General features: G+C 43.9%; 1 protein-coding gene across 2 annotated transcripts in view; it reads left to right on the top strand.

Annotated features, from left to right (window-relative positions):
• Positions 1 to 16,568, top strand: part of LOC134210705 (ankyrin repeat domain-containing protein 12) — a 129,850-nt gene extending 113,282 nt beyond the window's left edge. For both annotated transcript variants that reach the window (XM_062686931.1, XM_062686932.1), the window contains exons 5-6: positions 5,933 to 6,803; positions 14,983 to 16,568. In XM_062686931.1, the coding sequence (XP_062542915.1) occupies positions 5,933 to 6,803; positions 14,983 to 16,369 (2,258 nt within the window). In that variant the 3' untranslated portion in view covers positions 16,370 to 16,568. The remainder of the gene's footprint in view (positions 1 to 5,932; positions 6,804 to 14,982) is intronic.
• The last annotated feature ends 3,593 nt before the right edge of the window (positions 16,569 to 20,161 follow it).

The raw sequence follows: 20,161 nt of genomic DNA, 5'->3' as shown, positions 1-20,161 counted from the left end.
AAAACCCCCCTTCCATGTCAGCATACGACCATAGCTCCCACCGGGGTTGGTTACCCGATCTTCCCTAAGGTTGCTCGTATCCTGCCGACTCCACTGGGAGGTAGGGATAGGAGTTGCTGTGTAAGAGGCTAAGGACCGCGAGATGGGGTCTATATTATTCCTTCAGGTACGCGAAGTACCAATGGTACGCTTTACCCAGCATTTGCCGTGCCGGCGTTGAAACATATCATCAACAATATTCTACGCCAGTCTTTGCCCACATGTTCTTACTCTTTGTTTACATATTCTAACATTGAACTCAAATCAACCACTGATTTCGGAATGCAGTCACGGATAGAACACACCAGACTCTAGAACATCAATCTTGCATCTAAATCAAAAACAAATCATCAACAATATTCTACGCAACTATTTGCTTACATATTCACACATTGATACCCTCTCGGGGGAATTATTGTTTACCTTACCCTATCAGGGATACCCTCTCGGGGGAATGATTGTTTATCCTATCAAGGATTACCTTTCGGAAAATTATTGTCTAGTTCACTACTAATAATCCACACTTTGAAATCTATAGATTTAATCAACTAAGTTTATCAGAGCACACATAAATATCTTGTTGATATTAGTACTAATCGAATAATTAGAAGCTGAAATTAGTACTAATCGAAAATATTGACGTTAGTGTTGTTAGCCAAAAAGAAAGTTTATTGTTTCGCCCAAAAGTAATAAGTTAGCAAATACATTTATTTTGTATTCACAATTTAAATTTTAACGCTTGCTCTTCGATTCGATATCATTTTGCAGAGCAAACGTTAAAACTTCTTTTTTCACATTGGGTTTTTTTTTTGATTATATGGGAGCCTCCTCCATTCTAGAGCGAGGAGGGGTCTCGAACCATCATAGAAACATTTATTATTTTCAAAAACCTGCCAAATTTGACACCATTTGCTTGATTAGTTCCCGAGTTTTGCAGAAATCTGTGTTTCATGTGTTTGGGAGTCCCCCCCCCCTTCTAGAGCCGGGAGGGGTCTCAAACCACCATAGAAACATTTCTTGTCTTCAAAAACTTATCCTACTCGGTTGGCATTGCACAAAACGATGCGTGTGAAAGAGTTGGTTTAAAAAATAGATTGCGAGAGAGTTCGGCTATGTGGCTGGTGTTGGAAATTTGATCTCATCATTAGCCTTCTGAGCTGCAGAAGACGATGGAGGTCCTTCGTAGCTTAGTAGGGAAAGCACCTGTCTAGCGTACTGGTTTCGTGGGATCAAAACCCACCAAAGGAAGTGGTTACCCTTCTTCTTCTTCTATGGCTCTACGTTCCAACTTCTTTCTTGGCCTGCTTTTCAACTTAGTATTCTATTAGCATTTCCTCAGTTATTAATTGAGAGCTTCCTATGCCCACCATTGCATAAGTATGTATCTTGTGTCGCAACTACAATGGATACACTATGGTAGTCGAGAATGTTTCCAACCTGAAAACATCCTAGACCGGACCGAGAATTGACCTCGCCATCTCCGGATTGGCAATCCTAGTGGTAACCTCAAGTGGTTACCCTGCAATACATTTTTTTAAATAAATCTTTCACATGTTAAGCTATTCCAAACTCAAGTTTAAGACATAGTAACTTTGTAGAATAATTTTTATTTTCTTTAAAGTATAGTTTTGGTAGAAAATGCATCTTTACTCGTAAATCTTGCAAAAGGGTCATAATGATAAAACGAATAAAAAGTGTTAAAGCTGTAGATTTTTTTTACGAATGAAATTCTGAAAACTATTGGGGCTTTTCAGGACGCATGTTTTTCTATAAGAACATCGTCTGTATCTTTTTCCGTTGTGGAGTTAGGGTGGGTGTACCAATTGTCGCCATTTTTTTTCTCGTTTGTCGGGTGAAGATCACTGCGTCCAGATTTTAGGATTATTGTGATTTACTCTTTTTTGGTGAAATACGCAAGTTATCTTAGTAACATGTTTGTCACTGAGATACCTTGGTATCGACTGAACTCAAGACCATCTATTATTGATGAATAGAGATCCTGAGTTACAGTATGTGACTCCCCATTCTGGCGAGACTAGCTTTATGAAGCCAACCACGTCCTTGGGGGATAAGATCCATATGTCAGCAGGCCCTAAAAGGGCTTGCTGAGAACTTTGAACCTACGTTGGGTGAGTGCACTGCAATAGCAGAGGATGTGTTCTGATGTTTCTCTCTCCTCGTCACAGAAGCGGCAATTTGAGGTTTGGATTGCTCCGATCTTTTGTAGATGGTATCTGCAGGGGCAGTGTCCAGTTATTAGACCGGTGTAGATGTTGAGATCCCTTTTGTTGAGACCTAATAGTTGTTGGGTTTTCTTGGGGTTAATCGTTACGAGCCCTTTGGATTGGCTCGTATGGGGAAGTGCATTCCAGTTTGATGTGATTTGACTGACCATATATTTGTTCAGTTCCATTTTTACAGAGCAGTCTGAGATCCCGCAGAAGGGCTCAGGGCCAATGAACCTTTCATTAGATCCATTCCTGGCTATAGCTCATCAGCAATCTCGTTTCCCTCTAGACCCGTATGTCCTGGGATCCAATATAGCTAGACTCGATTGCGTATGGATAAGTTTTTCAAAGCCAGAATGCATTCCCACACTAGCTTTGAGTTACAAGTGTAGTTATTAAGCGACTTAAGTGCCGCTTGGCTGTCAGAGAAAATACATATTTTTGCAAATCTATACTTTCTCCTCAGGCATAATAACACGCATTCTAATATTGCATATATTTCCGCCTGAAATATCAGGGCCACTGTCCTAAGTGGACAGAAATTTTTGTTGTAGGGCCATAGATTCCGGATCCTGTCAGATTATTCATTTTCGAACCATCTGTGAAGAAATTTATAGAGCCTGTTGGAACGCTGGGTCCACCTCCTTCCCACTCCTGGCGGGAAGGAATGAACACATCGTAAGGTAAGTCATAATTGACTACCGTTTCCATCCCGTCACTACAAATTCCTATTGCGGGATTTATGACAAATTCATTTAATATGCTGAGGTGACCCGTAAGGTCTCCCGACAGCAGTGTTTTTGTTCTCTTTAACCTTAGAGCACTTTTTTCCGCTTCCAGCTTTATGAATTGATCTAACCGGGGCAGGTGAAGCATTGCGTCTAGGGCCAAAGTGGGTGTACTACGAACTGCACCAGTGATGGCTATGCAAGCGGTGCGTTGGATTTTGTTGAGCTTAGCTCTTGCAGCAGCCTCATTAGTTTTAGGCCACCAGACAAGGGAAGCGTAAGTTGTCCTGGGACGGACAATGGTTTTATATATCCATAGGGTGGTTCAAAAAATCGATTTTGCTCCACAGTGCTCATCTGATTCTTTACCATGTTCTGAGTGTCCTCTGACAATTTGAGCTCATTTGGGTTAAAACTGATTTAGCACAAGTTGTTTCAATTTTGCATGTAAATTAGTATGGGGAAATTTATTTTTTCATTATACTGTTAATGACGTTCCCCCATTAAGCGCAGGTTAAAAGAAAACCTACATAGCTAAAAGGAATACTCAACAGCTTTCACCCAACGAAAATCGCATGTTGATTAATCACCCCAATAATTAGTAATCGATTTTAAGATAGGTTGCGAATCTTTAGTCATGATCGTTAAACTTCTTTGAGGGCATCACTGAAATGTGCAGTGCAACATAGTAGCCTGAATTTGTGGGGTGCTATCTTTCGCGCCACGAGTAGCAATGTTGCCTGTTGATGAGTTATGCAATTAGCTTCAGAAAAACTACGGTATAGATTAAATTCGATTACTAATTATTGGGGCGATTAATCAACATGCGGTTTTCGTTGGGTGAAAGCTGTTGAGTATTCCTTTTAGCTGTGTAGGTTTTCTTTTAAACTGCGCTTAATGGGGAAGTGTCATTAACAGTATAATGAAAAAAATAATTTCCCCATATTAATTTGCATGCAAACTTGAAACGGCTTGTGCTAAATCAATTTTAATCCAAATGAACTCAAATTTTCAGAGGACACTCAAAACATGGTAAAGAATCAGATGAGCACTATGGAGCAAAATCGATTTTTTGAACCACCCTAATATCCACATGATCATACTTGGTTTTAGGCCCCATCTTTTACCAAGGGTTTTTGAACAAACCCAAAGTGTATTGAGACCTTTCTGCACAACTGATTGGAGATGAGAGTTCCAATTAAGCTTTGCGTCGAGTATGACACCTAGATATTTTACTTCACTTGAATAAACTAATTGTGTTTGATTCAAGAAAAGGGTTTTCAGTTGTACCTTTCTCCGTTTGGTGAAAGGGATAATGGAAGTTTTTGTAGGATTTATGCCTAGTTGATCCTTTTGACACCAGGAAAAAGTGTGATTTAGGGCAGATTGCATTCTTTCCACGATAACACTTTCGAATTTGCCTCGTACAATAATGACAACGTCATCAGCATATCCAACCACTTCGAAGCCTCTTCTCTCTAAGCTGTCTAGAAGCTCATCCACCACCAGTGACACAAACAAAGGAGAAAGCACTCCGCCTTGCGGACACCCCCTTGTTGCTTTAACAGTGATGTATGAACCGCTAAGCTCAGAGGAGATTTTCCGATTAGCTAGCATAGCATGTACCCAGGTAACAATGCATGGGTCGAATTTTCTCCTCAACATTGCTGATCCTATAGACGAATAAGAAGCGTTATCGAATGCGCCCTCAATATCAAGAAATGCTACAAGAGCAATTTCTTTTGCATTAAGTGTTTTTCGATTTTTGAACTACCGTATGTAGTGCCGAGATCGTAGATTTTCCACTTTGATAAGCGAATTGGTTTTTTGACAAAGGCATTGCTTTGATAAATTTGTGATTTATGTACTCGCATAGTACCTTTTCCATAATTTTGAGCATTACAGAGGATAAACTTATCGGCCTGAATGCTTTGGGGTTGGTTTTATCTCTCTTGCCTGCCTTCGGAATGTAGACAGCCCGGATTTGACGCCAATCGTTAGGTATGTGCCCCAAAATCAGACTCGCCTTAAAAATCTCAACCAAGGGTGGAACCAGTGTTTTCTCCTCTTTTTGGATCAACGCTGGGAATATTCCATCCATGCCAGGAGACTTAAATGGCTCGAAAGATCTCACAGCCCTCTCAACCCTGGCCCGAGTGAAAGCTTCCTTTGCAACCTTTATTGCGTCTTTTTTAGATCCAGAAATCCATGATTGGATCTCTTGTGGATCTGAGACAGCAATTCCAGTGCCTTGGTCGCCGATGCTCGACTCAGGGATTGTCGCCATACATAAGAACAACTATTTTTTTAAAAATAAGTAAAAGGCACGTGGTTGGACTTTATATATCAAGCGAAAGGTTTTACTTCCTGCTCCTTAGAATAGCTGTGAAAACCACTATAAAATTTGTTATAATCATCAAAATTGATTAATCCATAATAGGAACGCATGCAACAGTTGTGGCACTATTCTTAATTTTGGTTCCTTATTTGGCAAATCCCATTGTTTTCTTATGGGACCGGCCAAATAGGGACCACTAGTGCGACAACTGGTGCAAAGGACGCCGAACATTAAGCAAAATCAATTTTTACAATTATGCTTTGCTTGTTTTGGGGGAGATCAAAGGTTTTATCGTATCATATGAATATGCTTTATCGATATGAACTTGGTTTGTGGTGACTTGATTGGCCATTTGGCATATAAAGCACTAGTGCGACAACTGGTACTATAGCCACAACTGGTACATCTATTCTTAAAAATATCACATTAGTGAAATTGACCTAACCTAACATTTGATCTGCAAAATACTATTGTGTGGAATATATTTGGATACCAGCATTTATTCTCAGTGTAACGAAACTTTTCGATATATCAATGATAACTGTTCAAAAGTCACCACAACTCACGTCTTCCATATTTCCAATTTCTTCCATTTCCAGATAATGCAACTAACCGTGTCCAGCAGCAGCTGAAAAAACCTTCGGACGGTACCGGAGGAAAAAAGAGTTCCAACCAGGACAGCGATGCAGACGATGCGAGCAGCGGCGGCATTGCCGGCTCCAACGCGTCCTCCGCCGTCAACAAGGACGAAGATGACATCTACGAGTTCAAATCGACACCGAAGGATTCCAGCTCAAGTTCGAGCGACGAAAAGGAAAGCAACAGTGACAAGAATGAAAAATCCCCTGGCGATAAAAACAGTGTTACCGGCGGCGACGGTGATACCAACCAGAGTGCAGGGGCCCCGGGGTCTGGTTCCGGTGCAGTCAGCTCCAGTCTATCGAAACGACCTTTTTCGGAAGTGAATGATACGGCTGATGATAGCGCCGGTGCCTCAAACGATGACGATAATAAGCGGAAGAAGCGAAAAGACTCAGATACCACCAATAAGGAAACCACGAAAAGTGTCACTGGTGGTACTCGGGGCTTAGTTTCAAGACCGGACAAGAGTGGAAAGCTGCCTGGTCCACCGTCGAAGACTCTCGGTTTAACCGCCAAGAACGTTCTGGATAGGAAAAGCCCATGCGCAAGTCCGAAACCGGCCTCGAACGCGTCGTCGTCGGCTTCAGCTAACAAAACATCCAGTAGCAATGCTAACGATAGTGACGCCGATTGTGATGATGCCGGAAGCAAAGGGAACGATTCGAACTTCAACACTGGGGGAGGGCCAAAGGTTCCACCATTGAAAATCGTCATACCACAGCAGAGTTCAGGAGGCGACACGGAAACCGGTGGAAGCTCCAGGAATGGCAAAAATGCCTCAGCCAGGAACCATCCTGCGCTACCATACGTAGTAGCGTCCTCAAACAGGTGTGTGTACTTTCAAGTTATTATTTGTTATTGAGATCCATTTTCACCGGATTTATGCCCGACATTATCATTATTGTTATTTATCCGTCGCAAACCACGTAATCTGGGAAGGGTCCCCAAATCATCTTCCACCTGGTCAATCTACCTTTCTCACAGCATAGGTCCTTCACGATTTATTTATTTATTACCAGACTATAGCCGGTATGTGGCCTGTGCTGCAAATAAAAGTCTTCTTTGTTCAGCTCGGTCCATAGCTGCACGTCGCCAACCACGCAGTCTGCGGAGGGTCCGCAAATCGTCCTCCACCTGACCGATCCACCTTGCTAGCTGTTCACCTCGCCTTCTTGTTCCCGTCGAATCGTTGTCGAGAACTATTTTCACCGGGTTACTGTCCGACATTCTGGCTACGTGCCCGGCCCACCGCAGTCGTCTCATTTTCGCGGTGTAAACAATGGATGGTTCTCCCTTAAGCTCATGCAACTCGTGGTTCATTCGTCTCCTCCACGTACCGTCCGCCATCTGCACCCCACCATAGATGGTACCCATGGTAGCTTTCCTTTCGAAAGCTCCAAGTGCGCGTTGGTCCTCCACGAGCATCGTCCAGGTCTCGTGTCCGTAGAGGACTACCGGTCTAATGAGCGTTTTGTAGATTGTCAGTTTGGTACGGCGACGAACTCTATTCGATCGGAGCGTTTTGCGGAGTCCAAATTACGTAAAATTTCCTGCCATGATGCGTCTTCTCTTGAACCTCGTCCTATCATGTACTTCGTCTTCGACGTGTTGATGACTAGTTCCATCCGCTTAGCATCCCTCTCCAATCTGATGTAGGCTTCTTCCATCTTCTCAAAGTTACGTTCCATAATATGGGTTCATTCACAAATTACATAACGCATAAAGGGGTGGGTGGGTACACAACATTGCGTTACAAAATGTTACGGTTTGGCTATGGGGTGGGTGGGTTTGTTTAATTCTGTTACGAGTAACAATAATAATAAAATAATATAAAAAAACGAACTTTCTAATTGAATTAAATTTTGACAATATTATTATGTACTATGAAGGAAGTTAAGGAAGAGTTCAATAAAAATACCAATTTATCATTTTTGTGAAATTTTAGTAAGACGTTATGCGTCACAGAGGGGGGTCGGTGGGTATGAAGGAAATGTTACAAACAAGTCACGGAGGGGTGGGTGGGGGTTCAAATCTGTGTTTTTTGCGTTATGTAATTTGTGAATGAGCCCTATCAATGTTGTCGGCAAAGCCAAATAGCTGGACGGCCTCCGGAAAATCGGGTTTTACCTATTCCGCGCCCGTTTAAATCGTGTGCAGAAACATCCAAAAACTGTGATTTGCAGTTAGACAACACAATTTATATTGAAAAACTATGATACTCATTCAGATCTTGAAGAATTTAAGGTGACTTGGGGTGGCACTCCAATCTTTCTGTAGTTGTACCATAAAAATCATCAACTCAATAATAGTAGTCGTGAGAAACTTGACACAGACAAACTTGAGGCAGACAAAAATAAACCCTTTTTTGTTAACATCCGATCACCGTAAACATTGCATTAATGTGATCGATTTCAGTCTGAGTTGCACTCAGAATTACTCAATACGGTTGAACTATGTCATAAACTATCGAAATGTGTCCGAAAATCAACAGATTTGCTTTGATTTACGTTAATATTTATGTGTTATGTTTTCATTAAGCTAGCTGTTTATGTTCACATCTTGCGACATTGTTGCCAGCTCTTCAAACACACAAATATCATAATTGAAATTTACTGCGTTTTCTCTTTCATTTTTCAAGACGTTCCAAATTAGAATAATAATGATATAATTACCACATTAGTAGATAACAGGTTGGAGGGAGATTTATTATTTTTTCGATATTTTACATGTTTTCACTATGATTTCACAGTGTTTTATGTTGACAGCACTGTCTGCTGCGATAGGGAATGATCAATGACTGCTTGCATACGACGCTGCCGACGACGAGCAACCGACGACGTCGTTGGCATGGGCGGTTTTTTTTCTTACTTTACTTATGGATCCTGTACACCTCCGGTGGTGCAAAGGGCCGACTTGAAAGATCTCCATCCTGAGCGATGCCCGGCTATCGCTTTAACCTGTTGCCAGGTTAGATTTCGGTCGACTTCTTTTATTTCTTATTTCGCCGCCATGAGCCTCTGGGTCTGCCTCTGCTGCGATGTCCCGCTGGGTTCCAGTCTAATGCTTGCTTACAGATTTCGTTTCCGCCCCTACGTAGAGTGTGGCCGACCCAGCCCCACTTCCGATCCCGAATTTCTGTTGCTATCGGCCTCTGGTGACAACGACGATGGAGCTCGTTGTTTGAGATCCAGTTGTGAGGCCACCAGGCCCGAATTATATACCGCAGGCATCTGTTAATGAACACCTGCAGTCGTTAAGTGTTCTCCACTGATACACACCATGTTTCGCTAGCGTATAACAGCACAGATTTCACATTAGAGTTGAAAATTCGTATTTTGGTGCGTTCACTTATCTGCCTGTTTTTCCAGATATTTCTTAAACTCGCAAAGGCAGCCCTTGCTTTCTTGATCCGTGCGCCTATGTCGATCTTGGTACCGCCGTCTGACGCCATTTGGCTACCAAGATATTGGAAGCTTTCAAAATTCTCCACTGGTTGCCCGGCTACTGTGAAACTGGAAGGAGTCGCCGTGTTTACATCCAACGATTTGGTTTTGTTGACGTTGATGACTACGGTCAATTGCACGGTCAATCGCATCTACCAGAATCTCATCGATTACGATGAGGAACAGTAACGGTGATAGAATACATCCTTGCCTCACACCAGCTACGACCCGGATAGGGTCGGACAGGACCCCATTGTGCAGCACTCTACACGAAAAGGCCTCGTACTGTGCTTCGATGAGGCCGATGATTTTCTCAGGAACCCCCTTGCGTCTCAGGGCGCCCCACATATTCTCGTGATTGAGACGGTCGAAAGCTTTTTCATAGTCAATGAATACCAAGTAAAGGGACTCGAATTCGTTGACCTGCTCCAGAATTATGCGGAGCGTGACAATATGGTCCACACAGGATCTTCCGGCACGGAATCCGGCTTGCTGCCGCCGGAGAGTCGCATCGATCTTCTCCTGAATCCGGGCTAGGATAATTTTGCACAGAACTTTGAGAACGGTACACAGCAACATAATGCCTCGCCAGTTATCGCATACAGTCAGGTCACCCTTTTTGGGCACCTTCACTAAGATACCTTGCATCCAGTCGACCGGGAAAGTTGCGGTGTCCCAGATATTACGAAATAAACGATGCAGTAGTTGAGCGGATGTCATGGGGTCAGCTTTGAGGATCTCGGCTGATATGCGGTCGACCCCTGGGGCTTTATTCGATTTCATGCTTTGGATGGCTGTTTGAATCTCTAGCAGTGATGGAGCTTCGGTATTGACACGTGTTATACGTCGGATCCTAGGCAGATCATGCCGAGGTGGTGATGGCCTGGTTGGCACTTGAAAAAGTTGTTGGAAGTGCTCGAACCAGCGTTTCAGCTGGTCAGTTGGGTCGGTCAATAACTGATCATTCGCGTCTTTCACAGGCATCGTTGCATTCATCTTCGCCCCGCTTGAGCGTCGTGAGATATCGTAGAGGAGGCGAATGTCCCCGGTTGCGGCGGCTCTCTCTCCTTCGTCGGCCAGAGAGTCTGCCCACGCTCGCTTGTCCCGTCGACATGAGCGTTTTACTTCCTTCTCAAGAGCCGTGTATCGGGCTAAGACTTTGGCTCCTCTGGTTTTCGATCGCTCTATCGCGGCTTTGGCTTCTCTTCGCTCCTCTATCTTCCTCCAGGTCTCATCGGTGATCCATTGTTTTCTCTGGGTGCGTAGTTCACCCAGATTGTTCTCGCTGGTGGCGATGAAGGCATTCTTGATGGCGGTCCATTGGTCTTCCACGCTGCCACCTTCCGGAATATCTGCAGCACGCGTCTCCAGTTCTTCAACGAAAAACCGTTTCACCGAGGCATCTTCCAGTCGGCGTGTGTTGAATCGTCGTCCAACTCTTTCCTCCTGCCGACGAATCCGCGCAATGCGCAGGCGTATTTCGCCGATGAGGAGGTGATGATCAGACGCGATATCGGCACTACGTTTATTCCGTACATCAAGAAGGCTCCGTTTCCATTTTCGGCTGATGCAGATGTGGTCGATTTGATTTTCTGTAAAGCCGTCACGGGAGACCCACGTGACCTTGTGAACCGGTCGATGAGGGAAGAGCGATCCCCCGATCACCATGTCGTTATTACCACAAAATTCTGCGAACAGCTCTCCGTTTTCGCTCATTTCTCCGAGACCATGGCGTCCCATAATGCGCTCATGGTTCGAGTTGTCGGATCCAATCTTCGCATTGAAGTCGCCCAAACAGATCTTGATATCACCCTTCGGAATTCTATCTACGACGGCATTGAGTTGACTGTAGAGGTTCTCTTTGTCTTGCAGATCGGCAGCATCGGTTGGCGCATAACATTGGATTATAGTAAGGTTTCGGACCCGTGTTCTAAATCTGGCAACGATTATCCTTTCACTTATAGGTTCCCACTTCATAAGCGCAGAGTGTGCCTGCGCGCTTAGTAGGAAGCCAACTCCGCGATGCCGGGGAGCGTGTTCACCTCGTAAACCAGAGTATAGCAGAACTTGTCCCGACGGCGTTCTGTGTTCTCCAAAGTTTGGCCAACGGACTTCACTCAGTCCCAGGATCTCAAGCTTCATGCGGCGTGCCTCATTGGCAAGTTGTGCCAATTTACCCTGCTGGGCTAGGGTTAAAACGTTCCATGTTCCTATTCGTGTCCGTTGTTTCGCGCTAAGAGTCGTCGCCGTAAAATCAGTCCGTATTCTTTCATTATCGGATTCTCGAACAAATTGATGTTTCGGGAACAGTAGGTTGTTGGCCCAAGGTTCCCTATCCACCGGGATGGGGCTGCCATCTTAGGTATAGCTTCCGGGGAATAGCATTTCATACTCAGCCGCTGGATGCCAGAACAGACGCTGTTGGAGCCGCACCTCCTTGGTGGACAGACGCTCGATCAGTCGGGTCAAATTTGTTTAAAGTCCCACCCAACACCAGGACTAGGCTAGTGCGCTTTGAGCGGCACACGGTCGCTTTGATAGGGCCTGCTTGGGGACACATGCAGCTTTTTATAGAAGTTCAACAGAGCCCACTGTCGAACCCCACCACATCCTAGGCAGACCCCATAGTACGCACCCTCTCACTCTAGCTGATGTCAGAAGGACAACAGTGCCCAGGCTGCACTACCAGCTAAGTACGCAACCCTTAGCTGGCGGTCAATTGTCATCGGAAGACCCGTGGAAGCGTGAGTATTGGAACTTGTGAGGACCAGAGCTATGTTAGGGGCCCCTTCCCGGATGTCAACTCACCATTTCGCAGCCCAGGAATTTTTTTCACTTGGTTTTATTTTCATTGAATAGACGCCAAATGTGCACTAAATGATTCGATTATATTGTCAATAAGTAGGTTTAGGTTCAAACTTAGTTCTGATACTTTTTCTAGTGAAAAGATAATTAGGTGTAACGGAAATAAGCTGCTTAGTGCTAATCGGAGTGAGAAGGTGGGTAATTGTAAGATTGTGTTGGTGAGCCGCAAGGTAGCCATTCTGAATGACACCGTATCAGGTATCAGGTATCAGAACGTCGGCTCAGGAGGCACGTTCCCCTCAATTTGGGAGATTTGTGCCATCGCCTTCACTGGCCTTTCTCATCATTTACCTGACGGAAAAGGAAGTGAAAAGGGGAAAGGAAGAGGAAATGGAGTTGGAAAGGAGAATGGGACCATTTATAGGAAAGCCAATTATGTAGACTCACACGCATTCAGCTAGGGACTAAAGAGAGGTGTCACAAAAACATAGAGGACATAACAATGGACGAACGTCAAAGACGAAACACAGAGTGCACTGTGAAAAACGCATAATGCGAATCCATATAGGTGACAATCACAAAGTACATTGTGAAAATCGCATAATGCGAATCCATATAGGTGGCAATTTGTTGAAAACTTAGTAAAACATTTATTCATAACCCCATTCTTATTGAACCTCACGTTGAGATTGAACAAGAGTAGCCGAACCCGAACGTCAAGAACGAAACACAGAGTACACTGTGAAAAACGTATAATGCAAATCCATATAGGTAACATACACAAAGTACATTGTAAAAAAAAAAACGCATAATGCGAATCCATATAGGTGACAATTTGTTGAAAACTAAGTAAAATACATATTCATAACCCCACTCTTATTTAACCTCGAGTTGAGATTGAACAAGAGTAGCCGAAGCCGAACGTCAAGGACGAGACACAGAGTACACTTTGAAAAACGCATAATACGAATCCATATAGGTGACAAACACAAAGTACATTGTAAAAAAAACATAATGCGAATCCATATAGGTGAAAATTTGTTGAAAAACTAAGTAAAAAACATATTCATAACCCCGCCCTTATTCAACCTCGAGTTGAGATTAAACAAGAGTAGCTGAAGCCAAACGTCAAAGACGAAACACAGAGTACACTGTGAAAAGCGCATAATGCGAATCCATTTAGGTGACAAACACAAAGTACATTGTAAAAAAAAATGCATAATGCGAATCCATATAGGTGGAAGTTTGTTGAAAAACTAAGTAAAACACATATTCATAACCCCACACTCACGTTGAGATTGAACAAGAGTAGCTAAAGCCGAACGTCAAAGACGAGACACAGAGTACACTGTGAAAAACGCATAATGCGAATCCATATAGGTGACAATTTGTTGAAAACTAAGTAAAACACATATTCATAACCCCACTATTATTTTACCTCACGTTGAGATTGAACAAGAGTAGCCGCAGCCAAACGTCAAGGACGAGACACAGAGTACACTGTGAAAAAACGCATAATGTGAATCCATATAGGTAACATACACAAAGCACATTGTAAAAACCGCATAATGCGAATCCATATAGGTGACAATTTGTTGAAAACTAATTAAAACACATATTCATAACCCCACTCTTATTTAACCTCACGATGAAGTTGAATAAGAGTAGCCGATTATCTCGGAGAAGTAAAAAGTCAACTACGCCATAGCTCCGGTTAGCGCAGCTAGGGCACAAATACTGTGAAGGGGGCCCTGGTGCTTCACAGGCTCCGTTTGCGGTTAGGTTCTTACTAGACCCCCCTAACCATTCATTCGTAGGCACGGTAAGCATAAAGCCGCATCACACCGAGAATTAGGGGTCACCTGTATGGTGGACTTTTACCACTGGAACAGGCAATCCGTAATGTTATTCTTAGCCAGATAACCAGCTGCCGACACCACACGGCTATCTAGGCTGTTCGTGGAGAGAAGTTGACATTGACTTCACGTCAACTCTCAATGTGGCCGCCCCTTCCCGGATGTCAACTCACCATTTCGCAGCCCAGGAATTTTTTTCACTTGGTTTTATTTTCATTGAATAGACGCCAAATGTGCACTAAATGATTCGATTATATTGTCAATAAGTAGGTTTAGGTTCAAACTTAGTTCTGATACTTTTTCTAGTGAAAAGATAATTAGGTGTAACGGAAATAAGCTGCTTAGTGCTAATCGGAGTGAGAAGGTGGGTAATTGTAAGATTGTGTTGGTGAGCCGCAAGGTAGCCATTCTGAATGACACCGTAAGAGGCCTTAATACAAAATGCTGAAAATCGCGAGATGATTAGTGTTTTCCAGGCGAAGTTAGGGGTGATCGGGGCAATACGGGCCACCTAAGGAAATCGTTCCGCAAAGCGCTGAAAAGCTCAACAAATCATCATTCAAATGTAGTTGACTTATACTAGGGACTGTTACCTTTCATATTACGTCGTTGAATGGTGAAAAATTCGTTTGGAAATTGTTGGAATGCACTTTTAAAAATGTATTGATTCGATAATCGTACAATAGGCTTACGCTGCAGCTTCATGACTGGTATCCACGAATGCATGCACGCTTCGTATTCGGGAAAATAATACCATAGTACTAACTCGTCTTCTAACAAGTGAAGAATTGTGAATATATTAATCATTTTTCAAGCAGAACTTGTTTATGTTATGAATTTTATTGAATAAATTAGTTTATCACAGCATGTGATTGTACATTCCGATTTTCTTGTATCTTCCAGCAACGACTCCAGTGCCGACAAAGAGAGTACCTCATCCCGGTCGGCAAGCCCATCCGATTCCAAGAGTTCGGACGAGAAAACAACATCTAAATCGAATGACGAAAGGGCTCAGTCACGGGTACTTCGCAGTCACCGTGGTGGCAATGCATCCTCCGAAGGAGGCAGTGGCCGTAGCAAAGACAATCAGAGTGATCGCTCGGTGGACCGATCGAACAACTCATCGCCGCAGATGCAACAGAGTAGCGCAGCGCCCTCCCCTGCATCCAACAGCGGCGATGCTGGCATTGGAAACAACAGCAATAGCGGCACAAACAAAGACAAAGACGGAAGCACTGCAAGCCCTGCCAGTGCCAATCAAAAAGACAATGAATCAGAAATTGGTTCTAGCACAGGTACCAATCCCAAAAGCCCACCTGTTTCGTCCAGCTCTACTACAGCATCCGTAAATACGAGTAGTAGCACCAACACCTCTAGTAACACCGGTTCGAACTCAACTCAGAGTACTCAATCCACCACCACAACCTCAACCTCAACTTCAGAAACAGCCGTTCATCCGAGAAAACGGAAAATCAAAACCAGTAAGGATCAATCGTTGACTGCTGCCTCAAGTTCTTCTACTCCCTCCACATCTGCATCTGCTTCGATTGCGAACGAAGAGAAAAAAGAAATCAAAGAAGAACTTCCAGACGTTCACCCGCACGATCAACCGATCACCAATTGCTATCAAATGTTTTTGAACATTCGAAGACAGATTGAACGCCGCCAGCGAAGCCTTTTCCCCGTGCAACCGAAACCTCCGCAAGGTTTCAAAGATTACCTACTGAATAGATGCGCCTATGCTTTGGCCGGCAAAACTCCCGTTGAACCCAACATTCAGCCCCCAACGAACCTGCAACAGCAAATGAAGGAAACATTCACAACTCAGGAGAAGGAACGCCACAAGTTAAAAATGCAGCACATTGTCGAAAAGGAGAAACTGGTCCTGGCAGTCGAGCAGGAAATCCTCCGGGTGCACGGTCGAGCTGCACGAGCTCTGGCCAACCAATCGCTTCCATTTTCCGTCTGTACCATCCTGAAGGACGAAGAGGTCTACAACATTATCACACCTGAGCAGGAAGAAAAAGATCGCAATGCACGATCGCGCTACAACGGTCGGCTGTTCCTCAGCTGGTTGCAGGACGTCGATGATAAGTGGGAGAAGATCAAGGAAGCCATGCTGCTGCGGCACCACAACGAAGCGGAAAGTCTGCATGCGGTCCAGAAAATGGACTGGGAGTGGAAGATGAAGGAGAACTCGCTGTGTGAGTTCAAGGCCAAGCCGGTCATCGAGGAGAGCCATGTTCCCATGGTGAATGTGAGTGATGACTTCGATTTATTGCCCGCCTAGATAACAGCAGGGCAGTTTAGTGTACGGAATGAGCAGGTGTACGCCCTGGTCAGTCTGACTGATGGACCGACATAGGAGGGCACTCGCTTAAGTATGGTATGTAGATGATATTCATAATAGGCTTATGAATAAGTTAATAATATAATAACAATTATTCGTACGATAGAAATTATGAATAGATGTATTTCTTTTACTTATATGGCAGGTTTCGAAAAATAATATTTATGCAATCCGAAAGCCAAATTGTATTTTTTGTTACTGCGAAGGGTAATGCGCCGTGAAGCGTTACGGAGCCGACATTAAGTCAATACAGCTTTATCTAATATAATTGAATCCAAAAGAGAATGAAAAAAACTCTCACTTATCATCTCTGTGTACATTTAAAATATGTAGGGTAAAATGCCCAATAGTGGACCCCCTAGTAGCGAAATTTTGCTCTTCCTGGCATAAGGAGTGGAAGTTTTCAAAATATTAATTTTGCGTGATATCTAATATCAAGCTCTGCATCTTCCCTTCACGATACATTTTTTTTTTTTTCTCGTTTGTCGGGTGAAGATCACTGCGTCCAGATTTTAGGACTATTGTGATATACCCTTTTACTGTGAAATACGCAAGTTATCTCAGGAACATGTTTGTCACTGAGATACCTTGGTATCGACTGAACTCAAGACCATCTATTATTGATGAATAGAGATCCTGAGTTACAGTATGTGACTCCCCCATTCTGGCGAGACTAGCTTTATGAAGCCAACCACGTCCTTGGGGGATAAGATCCATATGTCAGCAGGCCCTAAAAAGGGCTTGCTGAGAACTTTGAACCTACGTTGGGTGAGTGCACTGCAATAGCAGAGGATGTGTTCTGATGTTTCTCTCTCCTCGTCACAGAAGCGGCAATTTGAGGTTTGGATTGATCCGATCTTTTGTAGATGGTATCTGCAGGGGCAGTGTCCAGTTATTAGACCGGTGTAGATGTTGAGATCCCTTTTGTTGAGACCTAATAGTTGTTGGGTTTTCTTGGGGTTAATCGTTACGAGCCTTTTGGATTGGCTCGTATGGGGAAGTGCATTCCAGTTTGATGTGATTTTCACGATACATACATAAAACAATCAAATACTCGACGTTATTCTTTGAAATTAACATTTTAAAGTCTGACTGAATTCGCCCTATAGTAGACCCCCTGGGTGTCCATAATAGAAAATTGCTTCCCTATAGTCGACACTTCATTTGATTTTCATGTTTCGTTTCGGGACGTTCCCTATTATGGACCCCACAAAATATTCCTATAACGGACACTCTCGTGTTTATTTTTTACAGAATTATAAAAAAACATCTATTTTACTTTCCATAGCATTTTCAATGCATGTAATCAAATCATTGGACTGTAAGGTAGGTTCTCCCGATGGAATGATAATGAAAAAATGTCTGGTCCACTATTGGTTGGGGGTCCACTATTGGGACTTTTTTTCGCATGTTGTCATGATAAAGAACTGAATCGGGAGTTACTATGTCTGAAACTCGATTATGCATATGCACAACATGTGATAGATTTAGTTTGGAAAAGGTATTGGAGGGTAACCGCCCCTTCGGTGGGCTTTGATCCCACGACCCCAGTACGCTAGACAGGTGACTAAGTGCAATACATAAAAGTCTTCTCCATTCGGCTCGGTCCATGGCTACACTTCGCCAACCACCCAGTTTGCGGAGGGTCCACAAATCGTCCTCCACCTGATCGATCCACCTTGCCCGCTGTGCATCTCGCCTTCTTGTTCCCGTCGGATCGTTGTCGAGAACCATTTTCACCGACATTCTGGCTACGTGCCCGGCCCAACGCAGTCTTTCGATTTTCGCGGTGTGAATGATGGATGGTTTTTCCACAACAGCTGATGCAACGCGTGGTTCATTCGCCTCCTCCACGTACCGTCCGCCATCTGCACCCCACTATAGATGGTACGCAGCACTTTCCTTTCGAAAACTGCCAGTGCGCGTTGGTCCTCCACGAGCATCGTCCAGGTCTCGTGTCCGTATAGAACTACCGGTCTAATAAGCGTTTTGTAGATTGTCGGCGGCGAACTCTATTCGATCGGAGCGTTTTGCGGAGTCCAAAGTACATACGATTTCCAGCCATGATGCGTCTCTAAATTTCTCTGCTGGTATCGTTATCGGCGGTCACCAGTGAGCCCAAGTATACGAATTCTTCAACCACCTCGATTTCGTCACCACCGATAGAAACTCGTGGTGGGTGGCTTACATTTACCTCTCTTGAGCCTCTTCCTATCATGTACTTCGTCTTCGCCGTGTTGATGACTGGTCCAATCCGTTTAGCTTCGCTTTTCAGTCTGATGTATGTTTCCTACATACTCAAAGTTACGTGCCATAATATCAATGTCGTCGGCCAAACCAAATAACTGGACGGACTTCGTGAAAATCGTACCACTCGTGTCAATCCCTGCCCTTCGTAATACTCCCTCCAAAGCGATGTTGAATAGCAGACACGAAATACCATCACCTTGCCCTAACCCTCTGCGCGTTTCGAAGGGACTCAAGAATGCCCCTGAAACTCGAACTGCGCACCTCACCCGATCCATTGTCTCCTTGATCAACCTTATCAGGTAATCCGGAAATCCGGTTTTCGTGCATTAGCTGCCATAGTGCCGATTGTATCATATGCAGCTTCGAAGTCGATAAATAGATGATGTGTGGGCACGTTGTATAGAGATGAGTGACGTTTAACGTTCGCACACTGATGTGCAATTCGGCATGTGTAAATACATGTTTGTTTTCCTTCTGCTCATAACCTCAAAATTGATCGAGTCATCACAATGGTTGCGAAGGAGTCAAAAACTATATGAAAAATATACTCATTTTTACCCAAACTTTGCTGAGTAGCACTCCTAGATGTGTTTGTTTTCCTTTTATCGCCACTCACACATTCGGACGTGAGAATCTCAATACCTGACGTACGGCGAATACCTGGTCTGTGGTAGAGCGTTCACCCATCCGCCTGGTACTGCCCCACGAACTCTCTTGCATTTGGCGGCATACAATTTGGGAGAGCACCTTGTAGGCGGCGTTCAGCAATGTGATTGCGCGGTAGTTGCTACAATGCAGCTTATCGCCCTTTTTGTAGATGGGACACACGACACCTTCCATCCACTCCTGCGGCAGAACCTCATCCTCCCAAACCTTGGTAATCACCCAGTGCAGCGCTCTAGCCAGTGCCTCACCACCGTGTTTAAACAGTTCTCCTGGTAGTTGGTCAACTCCAGGGGCTTTGTTGTTTTTCAGCCGGCCGATCTCCTCCTGGATTTCCTGGAGATCCGGAGCCGGAAGTCGCATGTCCTGCGCGCGTGCTCCTAGGTTCATTACCATACCGCTACCGTTGTCTGCCATATCGCCATTCAGGTGCTCTTCGTAGTGCTGCCGCCACCTTTGGATCACCTCACGCTCGTTTGTAAGAAGGTTCCCGTTTATGTCCTTACACATATCGGGCTGTGGCACCCCGGATAAAAAATATCATTGAAAAACCATAAATTTTACTGGTACAGCACCATTTATTACATAATAATTACCACTGAATGTAATGGAAATGTTACAATAAAATTGCATTAGAACGTATGGTTTTGCACGATAAAATGAATGGTAAATTGGACTTTTATAATATAAAATAGGGGTTGTTTTGTATCTTTACAATAAAAAATTCGAAAATTTCCCATACAAAATTCAGAGCAAAATAATTAACTTTACGGTTCTTCCATGGGATGGTTTCTATGGACGAATCAATAGAAAACAATG

The sequence above is a fragment of the Armigeres subalbatus genome, chromosome 2 (genome assembly GCF_024139115.2).
Source record: "Armigeres subalbatus isolate Guangzhou_Male chromosome 2, GZ_Asu_2, whole genome shotgun sequence".
Taxonomy (NCBI): domain Eukaryota; kingdom Metazoa; phylum Arthropoda; class Insecta; order Diptera; family Culicidae; genus Armigeres; species Armigeres subalbatus.
Note: the sequence above shows the minus strand (reverse complement) of the source record. Positions and strands in the feature narration are given on the sequence as shown.